The 25,098-nt window shown below is 38.6% G+C and overlaps 2 protein-coding genes across 4 annotated transcripts in view; one reads left to right on the forward strand and one right to left on the reverse strand.

Annotated features, from left to right (window-relative positions):
• Nucleotides 1–15,282, forward strand: LOC105691608. The gene is made up of 3 exons (XM_048652241.1): nucleotides 1–4,309; nucleotides 10,661–11,298; nucleotides 11,641–15,282. Exons 2-3 carry the CDS (start codon nucleotides 10,824–10,826, stop codon nucleotides 11,832–11,834), a joined length of 669 nt encoding a protein of 222 aa, XP_048508198.1. The 5' UTR covers nucleotides 1–4,309; nucleotides 10,661–10,823; the 3' UTR covers nucleotides 11,835–15,282.
• The window catches only part of LOC105691607 (plexin domain-containing protein 2), a 15,418-nt gene continuing 4,856 nt past the window's right edge, over nucleotides 14,537–25,098 (reverse strand). Inside the window, exons 1-9 of one of the 3 annotated variants that reach the window (XM_048651057.1) lie at nucleotides 20,434–20,590; nucleotides 18,985–20,374; nucleotides 18,498–18,829; nucleotides 17,963–18,283; nucleotides 17,631–17,823; nucleotides 17,294–17,503; nucleotides 16,672–17,103; nucleotides 16,454–16,590; nucleotides 14,537–16,365 (exon numbers count right to left, since the gene is read on the reverse strand). In XM_048651057.1, the coding sequence (XP_048507014.1) occupies nucleotides 16,297–16,365; nucleotides 16,454–16,590; nucleotides 16,672–17,103; nucleotides 17,294–17,503; nucleotides 17,631–17,823; nucleotides 17,963–18,283; nucleotides 18,498–18,680 (1,545 nt within the window). In that variant the 5' untranslated portion in view covers nucleotides 18,681–18,829; nucleotides 18,985–20,374; nucleotides 20,434–20,590 and the 3' untranslated portion in view covers nucleotides 14,537–16,296. Of the gene's footprint in view, nucleotides 16,366–16,453; nucleotides 16,591–16,671; nucleotides 17,104–17,293; nucleotides 17,504–17,630; nucleotides 17,824–17,962; nucleotides 18,284–18,497; nucleotides 18,830–18,984; nucleotides 20,375–20,433; nucleotides 20,591–20,860; nucleotides 20,999–25,098 lie in introns of those variants that run through there. The other 2 variants (XM_048651030.1, XM_012410210.3) reach the window with 2 other exon arrangements.

Below are 25,098 nucleotides of genomic sequence, written 5' to 3' on the forward strand. Positions count from 1 at the left end.
CATTTTTTTTTCTTCAGCCTTCTAAATCTCCATTGACCTGATTTATGGTTCACCATGCTATTCGGTTGAGAAATCATATCTGTCCTGGATCTGCTTCACTCAATTCTCTATAAACAATTTATTGTCTTCGAAAGAAAACTCGAATGATTTGGTTCTTAGAAATCGTCATACAGCGGTCATTTATATCCGATGATCAACGGTGAAACCGATTACAGCATTTATTAAATTGGTTTTTAATTCGAGACAGGTTATCGATGCAGACGATAATTTTTCAGCCCATCATACCGTTACTGTGTATCTCGGAGTTATTACAAGTACCTTTCCTTTCACACTTCATGACACCGAAGAAACTGAGGTATCGAAATCTTTAACGGTCGGGTCTTCCAGTTTGACAACGACACGACGACAACCTTCAACAAACCTTCTAGTTCTAAAACTCGGGCTGTTCATAGTTCTTTTTTGAGCTTATACTATACCTGAATCATCGAATAACGCGAACAAGTCACGCGGTGCGCCATTTGTCATCTCCACGAGTTTTGAGTGTGATAACAGTACGAGTAGAAAGTAAACGATCATGATTCGAGTCGTTCTTTTATATACCGGTAACTCAAATGACCGAAAGCCCGACGAACCGCTCCATTTCCCGCTGTCGATCCGATTGTCGATCGCTACAACTTTCATACAGAATGTTGCTTGTGATTATATCCGTTCAGCTAATGTGATGTAAATCCCCCCCCCCCCCCCCCTTCTTAAATCAGATATGTGTGTATATTCATACAAGTTTGATAATCAAATTCCTGAAAACAGCGATATCGAGCGAAATATTTTCCTAGAAGTAACGTAGACGTACAAGTTTGACCTAGAGTTTGACAGTAAAAGATGACGAAATGTCACAAGTATGGATAGACGGCATAATGGCTCAATACCTGTATTTAGCGTCGAAGAGTTTTCATCGTCCCCGGCTAGCCATAAAACTTGTATGCGCTCCTTGGATCGCGTGGACAACGAATGAAAGCGAATGAATGAATATATGAAGTAAAGTTCAAGTTCAAAGTCGCGTCTGCGAACAATTACGGTGATAAAATTATTGCGTGTACAGGCGCGAGTACCCAACAAACGCTGCACATCCACCTTTCGTCGAGCGTACGTGGGGACAATCTACAAAAAATTATTACAAAATATCACCACGAACATAAAGAAACGAGAAAGTTGTCGACGAAAATTCCGATGCCACGTAGATCAAGCGCGGGGAGAGATGAAATGGCAAATGAATGAAATCAACAAAAACGAATGGATTATTTAAAAACCTACGGAGTCGTCGAATTAAGCTTTGACCATAGCATATTCACGCGCATAATCCTTGTTCAGTTCACTCAGGGTCGTCGTACGTACACATCGTATCCTTGACACGCATTTCTAATACACCTTTTACGCATTCTCAATCAGATTATGTACAAATAATATTTCAACCGGACCCATTGTTCATAGGTAGTATACATATGTATAAAAAATGTCGTTCCAACTTAATCGCATAATTTTTAATCGCACATCCGAATTATTGAACGAGATGATATGGTGATCGGATCGATACGCGCGATAAAACATAGTATATTGTGCCTCACTTCGTATTTCTCTTGTCCCGTATAACTATTGTTCATATCCTTCGTTTATTGAGTACATTCATGCAACGCGATGCGTACGACGCTTTATAATTGCGTTTGAAACGATTCGCGAATTTTCAAACTTTGAAATTTACTATTTCTTCCAAATTCAGTAAGACTTTGAAATCAAACTAAATGTATATCCGGCAATGCGTATTAGATTATAAATAGAGGGTAAAGTTTTTAATCAATATTCTTAATACATGACTCGGTAAATCGTATACAGCAATGACAAATCTATCGCGTACTCGTAATAACTAATTGTAAGCTTTACATAATATCCGTATTCGGTGCAGGTGAATTTTACACATGTTCAACAATTATGATACTTTTACAGAGAAAGGGTGATCGGCGTGGACCAAACTGAGAAACACAAAATAACGGTTCGAAGTGGAGAAAAAGGCGTTCTTATTCTTCCGGTTCACGCAGATCGCATCACTCCTGATTTGTTACTTCTTTATTCGTTTTTGAGCTCGTCTCCTCGCTTCCTTACTAGCCAAACAAAAGTAGTGGTGTTTCTTCCTCTTTGATAATCTTTTCCACATTTTACATGCGTATTTCAAAAGCTTCGAATCGGACAGGTCGGGTTTTAGTCTGCTATGTATCGCCAGGAAGAGGAGAAACGGATCAGTTTGGCGAAGCGAGTAACATTTCACACGCCGCGATTTGCCGCAGGACACCATATTGCTTTTTCCTTCTCGCGTAATTTACTTTCCACAGGTCGGTTTCTTCCAAGTTTTTCAGAATTTGCGAATACACGTCGCTCGTACTATTTATTTTTCTAATTATTCATTCATTTATTTGATTATTCGAGTACTGGTTTTATTTGTGCGATATTTTCAAATTTTTTATTTACAGACACGGCCGATCACTGAGAATTTCGTTGCTAATATGCCGATCGTATGATGAAAAAACACACGAATAAATAACAGACGATTGTTTTTAAAAATAACAAGTGCACGGTGATTCCGATCATGCGATCCAGGGAGATAATTTTTGCGTGTCGAAGATACCTAGATGTACTTTTGCGAACACCGTGGCATCGTTTTATCGCAAGCCCAGCGGGCGATCCTTGACCCCATAGAAGAACGATGAATTTTCCCCTAATTTCGTGAAAAGTGGTTCGCTGAACTTGTTCCCTTGGCATGCACGTACGAGTATTTATAGGTATGTGAGATTTCACGTGTTTCGGAAATAATAGTTCCGACGTCCAGCAGTTCGAAGTTAGCCAAAAACTTGGCACTTGCTACAATCGCGATTTTTCAATTTAGAATTCCGCTTATCGGTCATATGAAATGCCGAAATTGGGTGTCGCCATGTTTTTCACCGTGAAGAGTAGATCCCTCGTTCAAAAATCTAATGGATCTCCGATGTGAGTTTCACCGGGACGAAGCCACTTGTGATCGAGCATAGCTTTGCCCTTGAGAATATCGTCGATAATCTACGAAACCATAAGAATATACATATAACAAGGTCATCATTGGACTTCTCCGCAATGCTCGCCGGATCGGAAATAATTTCGGAAGGATATTGGAGCTCTTCTTTTTCGACCCGGGTAAAAAACCGATGAGGTTCACTTCCGATTTCTCTTTTTGGTTTTAGATTTCTTTTCTTTCCCTCTTGTATCCTCATACTATATACTTCACACGATCGTCAATGGGAAGAATTCACCAGACCAGTTGTAAGTACGTATTTATGTACGTACGTACATGAATCACTTTCTCTCTCCCCCGGAAATTAGTCCATTATGTTACTAGCGAGGAAAGTGCATGATTTTTGCCGAGAGGGGCAGATACTATTTTTTTACCCGTCTATCTTCAAAATAACCATATTTTTATCCCTACCACGGTACAAACAGGACAAATTGTTGGATCCAACAGGACAAATACGATGCAAATATATATCGCATACCTGCAGTAGATATTTTTCATAGGTGTATGTATTATTATGTGCACGCATAGGTATGTATGAGTATATTAGGGCGCTCCAATAACTTCACTCCAACTTGAGCCGTTTCGCTCCCGTCTGCCTTGAAAGTCTTTTTTACTGTATTTATACTGACCTTTTTTTCGTTGATATGATATCGAATTTTCGATCATGATCCAACAAGGTCGATAAACCTTTCGTCTGTCGATGGGATTTATCGTCAAAGATCTGGTTCGAGCCAACGATAATTTTTAAATCACCGCGTGTGTGATTGAAAAAAACTTTTGTTTACTGTGCCATAACGAATGACGATGCGAAAAAAAAAGTGGGCACAACGGCTTTTCTCTGTTCTGATTGTAAGTATGCGTAAACGTAGGTAGGTATACGTGTGTACGCATAAATAGACAAGTACACTTTGTGCTACGCCGCGTATATTCAGTGGATGGAAAGACCTGTTGTCCATGCTACAGTAGCGTCGCGCGTAATAATAAGTCGGCCGATTCCCATTCGTGTAAAAATATTACCTAATACCAGGCGTGCAAGTGCGATCGTGTTTCGCGCGAGAAGTGACGACATGTTGAAAAAATTATCGTCAGAGGGAAATGATACCGCTGTGTGACATGACGGGCTCGATGATGGGATGTAATCATGGGTGTAGTAAAAAAAACACCCGAATACACCGCAACCATGTATTTTTCTCTTGTTCTGCGGGACTCCAAAATGTAAGTACGATACAGAGGAAGAAGTACATCACTCGTCCTAACCTGACTCACCTAAATATAAAATTTTTGTGCATGTGTATTAATCGGACCAATTATAATGAATAATTCCTATTTCGTTCGAAAGTTTGGTTTGTCATATACAATCGTTCGCCGGCGTAAAAACGCGGGAGCGGAATTTCGGATTCGGTGTTGAAGCAATTGTGACTATCCAATATCGGTCGCTCGTAATTAGAATTTACATTGACCGCCAAATCACAGAATGGAGGGGGTCAGTCACATGTCGATCATCTCATTATTGTAAGGGCGTTGAACATGAATTGAGTCCCCGGAGTACTACAGAGTCTTGACGAACCGCCGCCGTTCAATATCGAGTTTAGTCCATGTTAAACTCACTCTTTTCTTCAGCAATACCCCTGATTTACCTAATTCCTTGGGCATAAAACGGTAACCCTCTCTAAGCATAGCATAAACCTTCACGATGTGTATATTTGTCAGTGATTATCGATTAGATTATCAAGTTATAATGGTAACTAACATTTCTCCAATTATAGACATCATTATTTTCCTCCGTTGCTCGGTTTATATGAAGTACCAATGACGCCGTATGCGTGAAATAAACACAAACGCGGAGTTCGCCTTGACGTTTAGGGCTGGGGGGCGTTTGGTAATTTTTATTTACATTAGAAAAATCCCGCTACTCGAATTCTGATGGTTTTTTTTCATACGCCCTTCTGCCTATAACTTTCCGAACTGATCGAAAAAATAAGACGATAGTTACGCGGTCTACCATTAGGTTGACTTTTGTTTTTATCGGGAGTAATCCCTCTGTCCGGGTTTTTGCGGATGTATAACGGAGGCAAAGACAAAGGCAATCGTGGTCGGGACCGCGACGCCGCTATGAGACAGAGTGAAAGTCTTAAGGTGAAGACTGGAGTCCTGCGAGCGCGGGGCTCCGGTTCGATCGTTTCGGTCCGCGGGTCGTACTTTGTCGTTGATCCGCGCAGTTCTTGCCGAGAATCGTGAGAGTCCTCGGAGAGGGGATACCGTAAACTTGTGTCGCACGACTGTACGCTTTCTGGTTCACCGGTTACAGTAAGTCCAGTGTTTGCATCGTAACGTTGAAAACCTGTTTAATTCTTGTTGTCGCCGTTGTACATCCGACATTTATACAAGTCAGCTGACAAAATAATTTTTTGCACTTTTAGAAATAAACTTCTTATACGGCGCAGAGATTTATGGACCAATCCGGACAATCGTCGCGATGATGTAATCTTAATTAGCGAAAATTATGGTACCTAAGAATCGTATTCCGATAATCTTTGAAGTTTCAAAAATAAATATACGGTTTGAAAACACCGGAATGCATATTAATCGCCGTTGTCATCGCTGTCAATTGCGGGTCAATCATCTAATGATTTTTAACCGTCAGTTTTACTCATCCATATTTTTCTTTCGCATGATCATGAACACCCGCGTGTTGCGATCGAATGAAAAACCTTGTTTAGAAAAAAAAAAAAACAACAAGTTAACACGGTTACGGTTATAACGGTTGAAAGCGCGAGAGTGTCCGCGAAAATTCACGGTTGTAACTGATCACGATCAGGATAATTATTGTAGGTGTAAAGGTGTATGCAAATGTGAAAGTCGAACCACGTATACACACCTCCATTCGCCTACCTCAATGTGAACGCGTCCAGAAGCTTTTTCTTACAATTAAACAGAACTATACGTAGGTAAATGCAAGTGCAGCAGCCTCCGTGTTCGAGATTCGAGTAATATAAGTAGCCGTAGTATACGCTACAGTTGATATTCTAAATACATACATCGTGTCATCTGTATTCCCAAATGCTTATAGCGTATTTGCAATACATATGTCATGTATGTATAAAATATCGACTTGAAAATTTCTGGAATCTCTATCATTTTCAACCTAGACTATACTAGAATGACGAGAAAAAGGGTAAAAAAAAAATCAATTTTTGACGTTTTTTGGAAATTTTTAAAAACCCGGAGTGACTCCTGAAAACTTTTTCTCGAGCTGATCTTTGGAGGGGGCTCTCAAAACACGTTGAACAAATATATATTTTTGTAGAAGCGCGAAAAAATAGTCGTTTTTTTTGGGCCACCTTTACGTATACGTATGTACACGAACCTCATTCATAGTTGCAGTAGTTAGACACTACGCGATATGATTCAGGTTGGCGCAAAATATTCCTAGTGGACTTCACGTACGATGAATGCGGATCGGGCGGGTCGAGCCAGACAACACATTTTCGGCCCTATTTTCACCCCTCTGGAAAAACTATAAATAATGGTCCTACAGTTCCGGAAGTCGGGACTTTTTTTTTAGGAAATTTCCTCCTCTTTTTGAATCTTTTTGAACATTTCAAAAATCTCAATCAGTTCAGTTGAGATATTTGAAACAAACCAAACCCCCGTTCTGTTTTGGACTCAATTGTTTATAACTTTTGCAATTTTCGTAAGCGGACCTTGATCTTTTTCAAGAATCATCTACGTGTTGTTCCGAATCCGAGGCTGCTCAAATATGTTGACCCAAAAAGAGAGCACTCGTCGACCAGGTCTGCTGAAAATTTCGATTCCTTCCAACCTATTTCTCCTCGCGTTCTGTCTAACTACTTCACTTATGAATGAGGTCCGTGTACGTACGTATGTACGTACATAGCGGACTTTGTATGAAACGTGGTTTATAGTTCACGCTGCATTTTTAGACGCTCTGTGAGATCCATGTGGCGATTCAACCCGCATTTATCATGAACATCGCTATGCATCGCGCCGCTATTTTGGCTCGCGCATTATACAGGTATAAATGGTAAAAACCGACGGTTTACAATCCCACGCGTATAGATATTATTAGACGTTGCGTCGACGTACGATCGTAGGCGACTCGTGTACGCTTTTCAACGCACAAATATGCATATCGAAGCACAGATTTAATGAAACGAATCTTCGGAGCAGAATTAGTTGGAATAGGAGAATTTGAAAAAAAGGGAAAGTTTCAATCCAATACCAGCGCAGCGATGAAAATAAAAGATGTAACGAAAAATCAGTAAGACGCTCGAAATTTCATTGTACTGTACAATGTATTATATACAATTTCAAAAACGAATCGAGTAACCATAATTGATCAATTTTTTTCACTTTTACTTTCATTGCTATTTATTATTTCTCGACGACAGAGCCAACCGCGATGAAAAGCGATAATGGAACGAATCGAGGTCGGATGGATGTGCGCGAGAATAAATTTCTCGCGCCGATCCAATGAACGGGCACGGGATCTGCGATCCTTCGAAAATTATCTCACCGATGCATCGATGGCGGATTTATCTTACACCTCGGGGGGGGGGTAATTAGCCGTAATGAAATTGAATCGATGTCGATCCGTCCTCGGGCGATTCAAGGTCGTTTTCACCGATCATAAGCGTTCTCCATTTTAATCTGTCGTAGCTATCCGTATACGATGTGAACGCCTGTCACCGAGCATTTACAGCCGTACGTGAGTCACCGTTGACATTTCAAAGACTGACAATGAGATATCTACAACATTTATACCAACGAAGAGAAAAATAAATATAATAAATCTACATGGTTCTAGGAAAGGATCAGAAAAGGATTGGGGAAATCATCAGTGGCGACCAGCTGATTTTTACGTCCTAGCAGCCGCAATAATTTAGTACCTAATAAAATGTAAAAAAAACCTCCCACTCTTTTTTTTTTAAGTAGACTGGTGCAGCTGCTAGGACACCTGATTTTGTGGGATGAGATAGGGTCAATCGCTTTTTTTATATTCAATATTATCCAAATAAATGAAATGACGCTTTCTACAACCCGATGCATGTCCATGTCCCAATGGTCATTACAAGAATCATCCGAAGCCCATTATCATCATATACTTGGAACCGATTTAGAACTATCGTGAGATAAATTCAAACACCCAAAAGAAGGAACTCCCTATTGCGTCTTAAAGATAAATCCAGTAGTTGGATTTCTATAAAATCGACTAAAAACTGCGAATGTGACCATACATTCAACTTTGGCCTCGAATATCTATTGAATCGATGAAGTTAGCGAGAAATCATAAGAGGCCTTTTTCGTAGAGCCATGTAGAGCGTTAAACTTCCTACAAGAGACCGTATAGTCTATAATTTTAAGTATTGCAACGGAATTTTTATTATAAGTCGGAATCTTCTAATCCGTTACCCTACAGCGTCCCCGTGGTCCTCCTCCGACGAACGGATTGTTGGGCGCCAGACGCGAATGCATCGTTTCTAAGTAATCCTCACTTACTCAAGAGACTCAAGATATCGATTGAACTTTCTTTTCAATCGTGACAAACAAAATCAAACTAAATCACAGATAATCGAATAACTTAGGTATAGGAGAACCGAGGGACGACGGACACAAACTCGGCTAGCTCAATTGAACCGAGGAAATGGTAGAGGGGCTGGGCTGTAAGGTGCCAAATTTTCAAGGTTCGTATGCAGGCGAGAATGATTACCTCCAAAGAACAGAAAACTCCTTCAATGAGATTTCTCCCGTGTATTACAATGTCTAGCGGTAATTTACAGCGGGATGTTAGTGACAATCATTAGCAAGGCATTACAGTCATGAATAGCGGTAAGCGGTAACAGATTTTAGGCGATAATTACAGCTAATGCAACGATAGGCGATATGCTCAGCAGAGGGCTGAGAGGCGTAACTGACGGCGATATTCGCCGCGGAATTTACAGCGGTAATCAGATATATTGCGGAAGGCCTGAAGATATCGTAATTCTAACTTATTCTAATGCAACTGCGTTCAGCCAAAACGGTATTAACCCCTGGGAGTTCAATCGTGACATTTTCTAAGATATTTGATTCTACCATGCACAGCGATACAGTTAATAAATTCGTCTAAAAATCAGGGCATCATTTAATATGAGAACTACTATAACATGCGGTAAGGTTCTGATCAAATCAGCGAAAAGGTACAAAGATAAGCAAAAATATTCAAATAGTATTAACGGAAATAGATCAGAAATGAAGATATTGTCAGAGAATCACGAAGCCGCTCTTTGGAATCTAAGGAAAAATGAACCAAATCACGTGGCCCGTAGGCGGCACGCTACACAATAAAATATTCCTCCGGGAGACTTCGGATTTCGTAGCACCAGAGTAATAGACCTTACCTTGAATGCAGAGATAGACGAGTAGAAAAAAGGTACAAGAGAAAAGCAGATAGATCACAGATAGATAAATTAAGTGATAGCGGTAACTCGGCGGTAAAGGAAAAAAACGTCCGACGTTAATGGTAGCTGAAAACAGAAGAAGGAATCGATATTGATCTTGATCCTCGCAGTCGGTGGTTCTTCTCTTCCTTGTCCTATTGTTGTCCTGAGGGAGAACAATAAGGCAATACCATTGGTCATCCATCACACGTAATTTTTGCTGTAAGATTCGGGGCGACTCGTCAGCCGTCGGGAACTTACAATTAGGTGTTGACGGAGAGTAGCGAGACGTGTGCACTATGCTGCTCTCTTTTCCTCTCGTACGGCAAATGTGGAACTCATTGTAAGATCATCGTCGTTCGTTCTATAGTTACAGCTGTAACTATCTCGTAATAAGCAGCGCGTCTCGAGCAACAAAAAATGATGCAACACCCACTATAAGGATCTCTTTCATCTGTACCTATACGTATGATATGTATATTTGATGTAGCTACACAGATCATTATCTATGCGCAATTATAACCCCGAAGATCGTTCATGTGTGTCCTCGAGGTAATCGGTGCACTCCATAACAGTGATTACATTGACAAGTGAAGCCGTCAACTTGTAATTTATCGTGGAGATAACCGCCATTATTATTATTGTTTTTGTTCTTGTTGCTGTTTTTGTTGTTGTTATCATCATCGCCGTTGTCATCATCATTTTATATTTTTTAATTTAGAAAAAATGTAAACAGAACATCGATGCAGCGACTTGAGATACTTTTGATCGACGATTATTTACCTGCAAAAATTTGACCTGGGTATGAATATTGCCGAAATGCCTTCGTCATGCTTTCAAATTATTTGTAACAATTTTCCTCGCACTTTTCACAAGGAACGATAAAACGCGTAGGCGGCGGGTGGGTGCAGCTGTGTACATGGAGATTGTTCAAGGACGATTTGTCATTACAATATCTAAACGAAAAGCTATCAATGCTATTCGTTCTAACGTCTCCCAGAACTCTTTCATTCATGTATATGGTATTTGCCTCAGCTATTGCTTTGCGAGAACGATAATAATAAGAATAATTGAGATCACACCTATAACCCAATTGCAATGAATTTTTGCTGGAAATCTGTTTCAGAATAATATTGTCCTTGACAGGAGGACCTTTCCTTCTCTGCTGGCTGCTGCCTTCTGTCTGATTGGATTTTCATCGTTGATATCCGATTTTTAAAATTAATCGAAACGTCGTTTGGTTCCGGCGTTTGTTTATTGGCAACGATCTGTTGAAAGAAAAAAAAAATATGGCGAATAGACGCCAGACAGCGGACCGTAACATCCCTCATCTGAGGGACATATTCGGTTTTGGTGGTAAATGGGAAAATGAAAGAAACGTGTCTTCGGAATCACAAAAAGCGTCTGGGCATGACAGCGCGATATCGGTCGGCTCGACTTCCGGAGAAGAGGAGAATCCAAAGAACAGTAAAAAGAAGAAATCCAGGCGTCGAGATAACGGTAGAACGCTCACTGAAAGCGACGTTAAACATTTAGAGAGGCATTTATCGATGAAAAAAACCATTAGAAAAAAAATAATGCGTGACCTTCAACAAGCCTTTGTTGAAGACCCAAACGAATTTAGAGTGGACGATATTCCACCGGAACAATTGAAAGCAGAGATCAATATACAAAGTCTTAGCTTTGGTACACCCGCGCAAAAACAAGGAAGGAATCGTGGAAACGCCGAGAATAACTTCCTGGATATGCTGAGAGGCGGCGGAGGTGAGAAAACCAATATACCTGCTTATGTATACTTATATTGTATACATATGTATACCTGCACATTACAATACAATACGAGGAATTTCACGTGGAGTCGATTCGTCAAAACTACGGAATTGGACTGGGAACTGCAAATATTTTACTGACTTTGCTTCCAAGTCCGAACCTACTATTTTGTATGTAAAAGCGTTCGAGTTTCGCTATTACGTTGACATTACGCATGAAATATCCGAAAACCGCGTCTTCGTCGCAATATGCCCATCAGATTTATTATTCTCAGTCTATTCGTTTTACATTTCTATTTGCTTGTCTGATTTTGAAAAGTTTCCAAAATACTTACAGGAGTTGAAAAAAGTGGAAATGATGTCGGTCGGGATTCTGGACATAGTGGATTTCCCACAAGAGAACCGCCGGGACGACACGCCGACGACGAATGCAGTTACACCTACGACGAGCATACATCTGCAATTCCAAACTCGAATAAATCGGGAAATTTCTGGAGACGGTTCACCATGAAAAATCGCAATAAACGGTAAACTCAACGGATCACTCTCTCCCCGCGACCCCGAGCATAATATTACGTTGTCTTAGATAGGTATTATCTTGTTGCTATTATTATTATTATTATTATTATTGCTATTACATATTATTATTGTCGTCATCGACATCTATCATTTTTATTACTGAGTACTGTCGAGTAATTTTGTATACAAACTATACGAGTATACCGATATATTTCTCGTCGCACAGTGACCACACTGTATACTTTAAACTGTGATATGCAGAGCCCGATCTTATTCACTCCTAGCAAACTTAGAGCGAAAAAAAAATCATAAGATAAAAACGAAATTCATCACTAAAGATGTTTTATCTTACGAGCTGCGTTCCTTGAACTAACACCTAATTAAAATATTCCCAGCTATCGTGACACTTTCGAATGTTAATTTTATGCGAATATAAATGCAATTCCAACGTTGCAATTGCAAGTCTATAAATTTCGCGTATTCATGTTTTTAAACTAGAATCCAGAGAAAAAATTAGAACAATATCCAATTACGTTCACGCAACAAGAAGTTTTATATTATATCGTTGTGGATGAAAAACACAGATAGTAATACGAATAGCTGGTTAGATTAAAAATAATATTATGTATGCTCTGCAGGAAAATATACATATGTATACGAGGATACATATGCGCGATTGGAGAACATTATACAATATGTTATACTATGTATGAAGAGTGTATCTGTGACATATGTGTTGTACGATTAGAAAGAGTATAATTTACATAGTTATGTCGTTGTTCTTGCCATCGACGTCATCATTTCCGTTGTCATAAGTTCCCGGTCGTGACGAGCAATAAAACAGCAGACTGTGTTTTGTATAATAACCGTACCTGCCGCGATATACCATAGCACGATTTTTGTTACTATACTTATCACAATTCACACATACCTATTTACAGTTATAGCACATAATACTTTCTCGAGCGTCGTAGTTGAAAAACGATAGTGGAAACCTTGCAAAGGGAATTCTTTGGCAATTTTTAAAGCGGTACAGATACTACATATTAATGTCTTACAATTAGATGAATCGCAATTATTCGAATATCGAACTTATACCATATAGTTCAGACGCTAAAGCATTTGACCTGTGAACAATTAGGGGGTGCGATTTTCTTTATTGACAATCTCCCCCGGGGGGCGGGGTGGTTGTAAATCTCAACTTTTGGGATAATCCCCCCATTGCATTTGTCACCATCTTCAAAGGGTTTTTTTTTTCTGGTTTTTCGAATGACGCGCTTGTATTCAACTTTAGAGTAAAACTAAGCATTACTTTTACTCTAGGATCAATATTTTCAGACTTCTACGTACTTTGCTAAAAAAAAATGTACCCCTAAATTAAGTATGCATAAAAATTGCTTCTAGGCTGAAAATGGATATTACCAAGCTATTGCCAAAGTTGCAGCAAATAAAATTTCCGACCTGATTGTTCGTTATCATTCTTGCAATAAATATGATAATAAGCGAGGTAAAAAAAACAACGTTCTTCCACTATTTGCAGTCTGACATTTTGAATATTGATCCCAAAGCAAAAATGATGATTATCAAACTTGTGGGGAATTCATTTCCACAGTTTTCCAGTGTAAAAATTCCTGTAAGCATCCTTGCCTTTGAAAATTGAATTTTGAAGATCATGTTTTTTACATGAGACGGACTAAAGAAAATATTCTTAAGGGTGACCACGATTCGTATGATTATTTTTTTCGTACTGTTTACTGTTCGACGTTCATTGTCAGCACATCAAAATTCGAGGGTATACCAATTTTAAGGCCAAAATAGCTAAAAAATGAAAACATTTTACCTTGTAATGGTGATGCAACCAGGATTTTTTTCACTATTTTACCCGTATTCGGCGGAACCAGTTAAGTAGAAAATGACTCGCGAACCTCCCTGCCAAATTTGTAACATTGGACTCTACCTTGCGGATGGGGAGGATCGACCAGCGGATAGATCAGTTACTCCGCGTAAGAAAACAATTGAATTTGTTCATAAATTGATCGATTTGACTGACATTTTCCCCATCGTTCAAAGGTTTACGTATGTACTCATACGAGGTACTCCAAAAGATTTATGACATGTTTGAAAAATGATCGAAAAGGACTTCCAACATCAGTCAAACATTCAAACTTCCAACACCAAAGTTTTTTTTTGTTTTTGTTTTCTACGGATTCCTTACGTACCTCGTTTTGCTCCGCCTTTCCCTATATCTGACGCATTCTGATTCAATATACTATAAATGTGTAGAATTAATTTCGTGACTATACATACATATGTATATCATATGTATATCTTCAGCAATGAACATAATAAATAATTATCTCGTATTACGAACGCGGAGGTGAAAACAAAAGATATGAAAAATAATCGTGTACTTACAGTTCAACTGCAAATCCATGTCAGATTTAAAAACAAAATTAGATTGAAAAGATAACCCGTGTTTATTATCGTGATACTCGTCTTCGTTTACATGGTTTCAATATAAAAAGGAAACATAATTACTTTATCCATCGCGATTTTTATCCGCAATAACTGGAACGCTATAATTATCAAAACTGGCTTCTGACAATGAGTCGTATTTTCATTTTAACACCGAAACTCAACCAATTTGATCTTTATTTTTCTCTTCTTCATTTAGCGTTATTTAGCAGGAAGATAAATAATCAGTCTGTGCGATCCTAGATTAATTAGAACATTTATTATCACAAACTATGATTAAAATCGTAGACATCATACACAATATAATATAATATAGGCTTAAGTGAATTCCTTGAAAAATTTTAGTTTGTGCTGGTTTCCTTCAATTAATTTATTTATTTATTTTTGTTTCTTGCCGTGAAAAGTAATGTAGATGTATATTTATCAGCATTGCTAGTAATACTTACGCATAGATGCATATACATATGTAAACCGGTCACCGACGGACATCGGTGTATTTAAATTCTCTATCCGTGGATAAAACTCATTTGCAATAGTATATTGGCACATTTTTGTTTTTGTGTTATTCATTATCATTACTATGATTGTTATTCCAAGAACAGATCAATTCAGGCACAGACATTTATATTGACAATCGTCTCAGCTGATGATAATTATTACAAAATATTTAAACCCATTGTTATTATTACTATTCGTTTTATATATTGATTTTTTTCTGTTACTTTGCTATATTTTATTTGATGTGTATGGTATGGTTGTTCTATCTCAGTCGGTCATATTATCATGCTGGTATGAATCAAGAAGAATTGAATACGATTGACGGATAAAGTATTCCTCATTCTGGTTTTCACGGAAATTATAAAATGATATCGGTACACATCGGTGAAAAAGTTATAAGGCACTTTTACAGTGGTTTTTCCTAACATAGGTAAAAATTATATTGCGATACTACTACTATATACAATTATAAAGATATTATCGAATACATATGTATAAAATATTTTTTATTCTTCTTTATAGAGGTATGCACACGTGTTGCATGAAAGATGCTTTCTTAATGTTTATGGGCAATTTTCTAAAATACATATATTTGCACATTTGTCGGACTCAGATATTTTAATTCCTTATTCGAGAAACAAACGACCTCAAGAATAGTTAAAATTGAAGGAATATAGATTTTACAATCAGATTAATTATTTTTTCAGATTTGAATATTTCGTCATGATCAATCTAAATATTGAAAGAATGAAGTTGCATCGTCTATGAATATGAAACAAATCTGAAGATAAAATTCAATTTGCAAAGTGAGGGATATTATTTGAAGTAGCTGCATGATCGATTCTCTGGGATAAAGAATCCCGTCCACTTTATAAAACTACGAGTAATTTGAACTAACAATAAGTCCAGTCTGGTAAGGGTGTATTTAAGATGTATAAATCGAATTCGGAATTTTTAACGATGGAATTCTACTTTGTAAAGACTAACCATCGACGTAGCGTACGATTTTTTTCATCTCCCAATAAATTCGGTCATGCAAAGTACAACAACGAATAGAGATACAAGGCACTTGCGGTTTACATTTCATTTTCTCTCATTCGTTACTTAGAACAAACGAGCCTCAACAACAAGGTTCCATCGGGCTATGGTACTACCTGCATATGACATGTTTTACATGATTCATGGATCATTTTCAAGTTGTCGCTTCAATATCAATTAATGTACGGTTTGCACGTGTCCAATCTTGTAATTAGATGTTTGATCATTTTTTGACGACACATCAGCGAGATGATGTCTATTCGACAAACGCGACTGTCGTTTCACGTGTAGTGGTTTTAGAAATTTTTTTAATCATTCATTAATTCTCTTTAATGCAGCATCACGAGGATTGGGAATCCTTTTGTAACCAGCAGACGTGTTACCGTACCGTATAAGTTAAGTAGGAAGTTTGTGAATCCAACAGTTTCGCTTCATTGACGGATTACAATTTTGCTGCTATTACTTACATATGAATTGTTGCAGCCGTGTAACGAGCTTCCCCTCGTCGCCAACTCCATTGACTTGGACGGTACTGTAAATAATCAATTATAACTTAGCAGAACCGTTGTAACAGACTGAATTTGTCTTTTGTCTCACCAGACTACTTCTACGAAACTTACCCTGATCAACACTTGGCCAGAAGCACTGTGTGGATTACGATACGCATACCCACCCCATCCAATTAAGCCAACGACTAATGACACTACTAAAAGAATCCCAATGATACCAGAGACCCCCATTTTCATGTCATTTGGAGCTTAATGGAGTAGAAAATAATGAATTTATCAACAAGTCTCTCTGAGAATTGTAGGAAAGGGTTTTCTCAATCGCTACTCACTAGATTCCAATGAACCAAGAGCTTTAGCTTGGTGTTGACTAGGCTTGACACTCGCCGATAAAGCCTCATCGGTATGAACATGACCTGCACGTTCGTGAACATTTTCATGAACACTCTGATGATCGCGTTCATGTTCATTATATGCCGTAGCCGTTGCAGCTGTAGCTGGACAAGTTTCCCCTTCCTTAATGCTCGCTGCCTCACATCCCTTCATCAGCCATTCTTGCTTGTATCGATCAATGCCCGTGCTACATCTATTCAGATTTGGACACCATTTACATTCAAAGCTTGTCGTCTTGTTTAAGCATTCATTGCAGTTATCTATTCTCAGACACGTAGGTAACGCACGAAGATAGATAACAGTCCAATTTCTAATGTCCTGGCTCATAAAATTCACTCGGTGATACTCATAAATTGTCTTCCGACGAACGACTGTAAAAGTACATAATAAATTTCACAACAACAAGCATTTTACTGAAGCAGTGTTTAAAATTTACAATTAGATCATGCATTTGGAGGAACCACACATCCTGTGCTCGACCAAGATTCGAAGCACAGGTAAGAGAACCCAATTTGTGACAACGTTTACAGCAACAAGATAGTAAAATAACATACTACTTACAAAATACAGTCCTGTCTATAATGTAAGCGTCGCTAAGACCAACTTTTACAGGATGCAAATTATCCTGAATTTTTTCAACAACTAGAGGCACAGCCGCGTATACAAAAACGATGTCTCCATTCTTGTGAAGAGTTGCTTGGAACGTGAATTCTCCACCAGTTGGTTTTTCTTGAAGAACTACCTTTTCCCATTCCACCGTAAAAGCCGTGCCTGTAAATGGAGAAACCAATTACCATGCTTGTAGTTATCAACAAAGTTTCTCAGGATAACAAAAATATATCATATTTCAAACACTAATAATGTACTAATAATATTTTCATTGATAATTTGAGTCTACCGTTATCAACATATCTGACGTAGCTGTTTTTTGACAATCTAGTATCGAAATTGGCCATTAATGGTGCGATATATTGAGTTGCAGCTAGCCAACTATGGACATAGTCTCCGGTGTACAGAAAACCACCAGTGGCGATCGTTACATTCCTCACCAGGTGTCCATAAAATGGAAAATCGAAAGACAGCTTTACTGTCTGCTGGAAACAAGTTGTATGAATTATTAAGGTGAATAGTAGATTGCATTCGAGCAACAGAAGTAGATGAATTTCTTCAATAGAGTTCGATAATATTTAATGGTACTCGTAATTCATTTAGAGCTCTGAAGGACCTTACCGCAGCTCTACGATGGCTTTCGCTGAGGAGTTCGTTAACTTTGACATTGGGATGATTGTCCATATCGACCCAGAATGTTCTTCCCGCAGCTTCATCGACAAAGAAAGTGCTGTTGTAATACTGATGATTATCCTCCTCAGTTTTGGTTATATTATTCTTTGACAGAGTAGAATTAGTAACATCGCCAAATTTGTCAATTGTTATATCGTCATTTTCTTGTTCTTCATTCGTGAAATTTTTGCCACCATCTTGCGTATAGTTTTTCGCAGCAATCAATGTCGGACGCATCGTCGCGTTGGGCCATATTTTTGGTGATTCAACCTATTTCAAAAATAGAAGAAAAAAAAAAGGAATACTAAACGACTATTGAATAATTTTGAATCAACTGTGGCTATCCTGCCCATGGAATGATAAGAGAAATCGATTAGGAGCAATGATTGCTCATTATTTATCTATGTTCGCTGCAATGCTCGATAATGGAATCGCTCCCTCTGCAAACATTTAACCGATAACATTCATGGATAATATTTCTTACAACTTCAATTTTTCCTGTAGCAGGATTAAGAGGTTGTGACACAATGACATCTGGATTAACTTGAGAGGTAGTTGATGAAGTTGGCTGGAATGCGGAAAGCTTAGAGTTGCCTTCCGTCGAATAAGCGACATTGTCCAAATTGCTGTTTGATTTAACAGTCGTCGAAGAAGTTAAAATGGGCATCGGAGTTGTGACATCGGGCTGAGACGGTGATTCTGACGGCGATCGTCGACGTCTGCTAAAAAAAACGTCGTTCAAAGAAAAATGCAGCGTTTCAGCCTCGTCCGACTGACTTTCCAGAAGCCGGCTGTTATAGCGGTAATAAGACTCCCCTGCAACAAAAGTAAATAGAACGACGTTTTGATGATTTTTATTTCTTAGTCAAATATGAAAATTATACAGCAGGTCACAGCAGGATAACTAGACTTGGCAACATCAAGAATTACAACAATGGTTGACAAGTCCAGTATATTTACTATGCAGTTACCTAGAGTGTAGGTTCCAAATGCCTTTTCATTTTGCGTAAGCGTTTTCAAAACGCAAATAATGGATCAAATCCGCAGAGTATGAGAAACGACGACTTCTCACTTCAGTGCATGTATACAGGCTCACTGAAGAGTGATTCGTTGTCGGTTGACCATATACTCATAAATAAATAGCTATAACGGTAATGATCATGTGAATGATCGTAGAATATATGCGAACGCATTTATTTAACAATTGAAATTCATTCAAGGCCCCTTTCTACAAACCAATATGTATAACGTTCGCAAGACTGCTGTCGCGTAACTGACGCACGCCTGTCCTTTTTTCCTACCTGAATATACATACCTGTCTACATATAGCGACAGATTACTTTTAGATATCCGAAGGTGAGCCACATTTTGAATAAAAATGGCGAACGGATCGGAAGATGTATTTGTTTTGATCGAAGAGACAGTAAAATCTTAGCGCGATCAGCGTTAGAGAACCACTACATTCTACATCCAAAAAATGTTTCACAGTTCTCCGAAAGACTTTGTTCGCGGTATTTCAAACGGTCGAAAATTTTCTGATGCAACCTGTTTATGTGTGCTCAGACAGTTTACACTCTTCGAAAATTTGACAGATTCATGCCAATGACTCGACTAATGCCGCTCAATAGAGTATAAATAATGCCCTTCACAGAGGAGGTAATTTTGCAGTACATACATTGTATATAAGGTGTGTTTGATCAGCTGACTTATAGATGGAATTCTGGGTTTCTCGTTAATGACAAAGGCGGTAAAGAAAAAATTCACAATTGATTAAGCGGTAAATCGTTTTTTTTAACCATCGTGCATATTTTCTAGCATAAAGAAGAGCAATGATCTCAACCGTGACTTTTGCCTGTAACCTTGACTTTGGTTTTAACCTCACGCGAGCCGAACTTCTTCACAGCAGCGGCAGAAGATTTTATGGCAAGTTCATCTTCCTCTCTATTTTTAGCCTAATATTTTCGTAACCTTCTTTTTTTGTTGGTACATCGACTTCGTCTCCGTCTAATCGTCGACGGTGTAGGCTCAAGTTATTAAATAACTGGAAACTAGAAAACGAAAAATATCAAATGACTTTTTGGGACCGAAATTCGGGATTTTATTGAACATTTTTCAAGTCTAGACGGGTGTCTGGACTGTAGTGTTTTCTTCGGATTTTTTGGGTGATAGGTAATATCATCGACCATGTTATACGTGGGGCTTAAGAGCATTGCACTCGACGAGACGAGCATGTGAATTGCGGCGAAGCTTATGCCGCAAAACTCCTCAATAATAGAATTGGCGATGCTACACAGCACGTGTTTCATCTGACATGATTTCGTGTAAGCATCGCATTTGCAGCCCGAGGCGCAGTGGCAGCATCTACGTAGAAAGAATTGTGTAACATTATCATGATTACGCTGAGTATTCGGTTTATTTACCTACGATCCAGGTAGAAAAAGGTTCCTGGTTCGATTATACCAACCGATTATAACTCCAAGCGCAGTTTTCTTGATGGATTCCCAAACTAAACGAAGTAACGCACGGGCGGGGGGGGGGGGGGGGGGGGGGGATCCTCCTTTACTGCCATTTCATCATAATCGTCGATTCCATCGAAGCTATAATATAAGTGACGTAGAATGAACGTACGTACACACGTACACCGTTAAAAAACTATAGGATCTGGAAACACTCGTTTGAAGGTACGTATGTACGTACGTACATGCGTAGCTACATTTACTCACAATCAGCCAACTGACAAAGTGCCAACGAGTGAAATACACGAAACACTACTACTGTTCGATACAGGTATATGTATGTACGTGCGTTGGCAATAATCATTTATTCAAAGTTACATTCATTCCATACCCACGTCAATTGTTTTCACCGACGATCTGCCGACCGACACGGGTTGACCCGAATGCCTAATATGTGGACCCATATCGATTACTCATTGTTAGTATCAAAATAACGATATGACGATTGGCCCCGAACGCTGGTCAAAGACTGAAAATGAAACAAATGAAAATTTTTGAAAAACCAAAAGTGCACGTATCGTACGCTCATGTTGTCGCGATGAAAGTTGAAAGTGAGAAATATCAGGTTTAGACTACATACCGGCCGGCTACCAGCTATCTGTGAACGTGAAATAAAAACTCTAGACACTTTGTGGCGCAGATGCTTTAGTAAGTTATTTCTGCCTGCTAAATTAACACATTCGTGCGTTTAAGATGGAAGAAACTCAGGAAGAAATTTCCGACGGTGATCACTTTTTCAATCGATTATAAAGAAACGATTACAGTTACAGAAGTGAAATGCGATAAGGTTTTATTGTACGAAATTCTCAACGTAAAAAAATGAAAAAGGCTTGGTTAATTGAGTCTGTCGAGAGATATCGTGTTTACATACACACATGGCAACGTACAAACTAATTGACGTTCAGAAATAAATATTCAAATAGCTTTTTTTTATACCTAATAATCGGAATAAAATGGCTCCAATTTAGATCAGAATTAGTGAATGAACTGTCCTCTTAATACATATTAGTGGGGTTTTTTTTTTTCTCTTCTTCAAGTGTTGTGAAAATTAGTGGCATTAATTGAAGCTGAAAAGTCACCTATTCTACTTCGGACCGATAACCAGCGAAGCGTGCAATAATTCTTCATTATCATGCATACGAATTTGAAATCTTGATCAGATTGATCTTTGCATATCCTATTGGATTATTTATTTCTCTCTCGTAGAGTCTAAGCTCCAAAGCCTTGGAATTTTAATTCTTTTCTTCGTTTATTCCTCTAACGATCACGCGATATTTGTTATGTCATGCGGAACGTGCAAGTATACGGTAATTGAAAAAAAACTTATTGAATCGAGACTTGATCGTGAATCTAAAAAAAGAAGCTCTTAAACAAAAACCGTAACACAGGTATATTTGTTTATGTCTATAGTTACCTAACAATAAGTAGCGGAAAATGTATATTACGGAAAAATTTTTCAAGAATGCCAAATAAACTGCTATAAGATTTCCTGATACGTCCATGGGGCCTTACACTTTTCGAATTCTACTGTTATGTGTCTGCTTACCTTGCATAGGATGATTTACGTTCGAGAGTTGCCCGGCGCTAACGCATTACCTTTACTCGCTCATGAAGTTCAATACCTTGGGCTTGACTCGTGTGTAGGCGCCCAGAAGGGGTGCGACCCCAAAGTATTGTGGGGATATGGATAGGTGGAGTAGTGGGGATTACCGGAGATGTGTAGCGGAGAGCAGTAGGGTGCAGCGAGATATACATACGCATAATGCATATGTATATACTAGACAACATACTTAAAAAATTCAATATCTCGACAAATATTGCGAGTCGCCGAAAATCCTTTTAAGGGGGCTTGTCAGTCAAATGGAACGTGTGTGCCAAATTTCGCGTCGAAATTCCGTTTGCGATTTCGGTAGTTTATCCTATTTCTTTTGTTCATACATATATACATGCCCCATCATACTCGTAACAATGGTTTAATGATTTGGTCGGTTTCAGTTAAAAATCTAAATTGAATTACACGCTGTGACGTATACGATGAATTTTCATCCACAGAAATCACAAGCCATATATAATATTGATGTATATACGTATTTATGTCGTGCGAATCCTTTTGTTACGTAGTTTTACATACCCCGTATTTCATTTTTTCAATTTCCTTTTTCCAACAAAGGCTCGAAACTAACTGAAACTTTATGTTTGATAGAACTATCGATATTACGCCCTTGAAGTGCGCTGAAATTTTATGGTAGGAATTATATTTTTAGCCGACTTGAGCTCGAAAGTAGCGGGAAATTCCACGGACGGCCAAAAAAAGTGGTTTAATTTGACATGTATGTTTATTGAGCTTTTTTCAAATAACCTTGAACCGATGAACCAAATGAAAAATAAGCAACGCTGGTCGGCGAGATATTCAGACATGTCAAGTTAAATGCCCCTACGTGTATGTATACATGAGTATATGTAAACATGCATAATGTATGTTTGAGGTCGCAGGCTATTTGGACCCCTAATTACGATCCTGGGCGAACTTTTTCTAACCCCATGACTGACTATGTATAGGACTGACAATGAGATAGGTGCCCGGCGCGCAAGTTGTACGGTAGTCATATGAAACATCGTACTGACATTATACGGAGCGACCAGCACGCTTATCATCCGGAACAATAATTCTGTTCTGTTAGCCACATCCGGTCTTACATCCACATACCTATACTATACCCATGTTCCTACGGTATACACTTGCCTATGCCTGTGACCTGTGTAGGTTAGGTGTATGTGTACACAGATGACGTACGGCGAAGATGAATATATGTAAAAATCCAGTAGATATGAATATACATAATTACATGTGTATGTATACAAAAGGGATATTGCAGTTTATTGACCACTACGCCCGCACGTGGACCACGTGGTACATCGCCACAGGTTTAACGCCAAGTACCAATGTACGATATACGACATACGTACCCATTGTGTATACCTGCGCTAACGAGAATGGGTGTGCCAAAAAAAAAACATTATGTTACATTGGATGAATGATTGGTTGGGCATGAGAAATCGGTTGAACGTTAAGCATGACGCACGAACACACGCGATATGATTATTATATCTACGTTACGAAATTATTTACGAATTTCATCAATTAATTTCCGCTTACGCTTATAGGCGCAAATATATTCTTATTCGAACGTAGAAATTTATTTACGAAAATGTGAAGGAGAAATTATAAACCTACGACTCGAGAACATGATTCCAAATAATTGTACATTAGACTCAATTTACAAGTGCCACCCATTTTGGAGAAATGATTCACCGACGATGTATTTTCATTTTGTATGTCCAGGCAATGATTATGTATGTATAGATATAGTCTTATTTATCACGGAGTTTCTCAACTCCTTCATTTCGCGAGCATGAAAGAAACGGGAAAGGATATCCATGTGTGTGTAAAAGCAGTAGCTGTATCGGCATTATGTACTGACAATGGGGTGGATGCGGTTTCGCCAAGGAAATCTGGGGAAGACGCGGAAACCCGAGCGGAAACCCATGACCGACTCATCGTGAGCAGTTCATTCATGGTGGAGAGCTTTTATCTCGAGGAATGTTTCCGAATTTTCGTGTTTTTTTTCTTCATTATTACCTTCCTTGATGGCCGCAATTTGCTATAAATTTTAGACTGCGCTCATTGCTTGATTTTTTTCAATAAATTCCCATTAAATTCTCAATTTCTGCTTTTTTTTTTATCACCTATTCCGTAGGTGGATTCATGTTTCTGAAATCACTACAAATTGGATAACAGTTGTTGGAACGCAAAAATACTGACGAGAATATTGAGGCTAGAGCTTTTGTTTTTTTTTTTCCGATTCTCGAACGAAAAATTGAATTTTGTACCGTTCGAGAATCCGAATCTACTAACAAAAAGTGAATCCATCTATCGCTCGAAATCATCCAGTTATGGCAATAATTCGATCGGTTCTGTTCGTATACCTTGGATTACTCGAGGGATCCGTGTTGCAGAGCTGGGTCGAAGTAGGTCCTGTATTACAGGAATACCTCATAATACTGCGAAGCAAAAAATGTTGATTTTCGGCTCCGAAAATCGCGAAAATACCAAAACCGCATTTGTGTTTTTCGCATCTGAGACCAAAATTTTTCATCCTGACATTTAGATCGCTATATCTCGTACGCATGATTTGTGGACTAACATTGACTCGGTCGTTACACCTTCATTCTAACGGTTCGACTCCACAAATCTGCATTTCTTATAACTCTCAATCGCAGAAAATTCGAATCTGTGACTCCGTTGCACGACAAGCAACTATCACATCTATCATTTGGCATTTCGTAATTTTTGGTCGATCTATTTTTCTAGTGTTTCAACGAATTGTGGATCTCATCAGCTGCGGTCAAAATAGAAAACAAAAAGTCACCGAAACTGTTTCACGCGCATCGTTGTCAGGTGCATATATAATTGACCAATGATGACACATTTGAACGACGGTTAATCGCAGTCTTGAAGATTATATGAGATAACCGATAGACGAGTAATAGGTCATTTGGCGCATCTCT

Source organism: Athalia rosae, chromosome 1 (assembly GCF_917208135.1).
Source record: "Athalia rosae chromosome 1, iyAthRosa1.1, whole genome shotgun sequence".
Lineage (NCBI taxonomy): Eukaryota > Metazoa > Arthropoda > Insecta > Hymenoptera > Athaliidae > Athalia > Athalia rosae.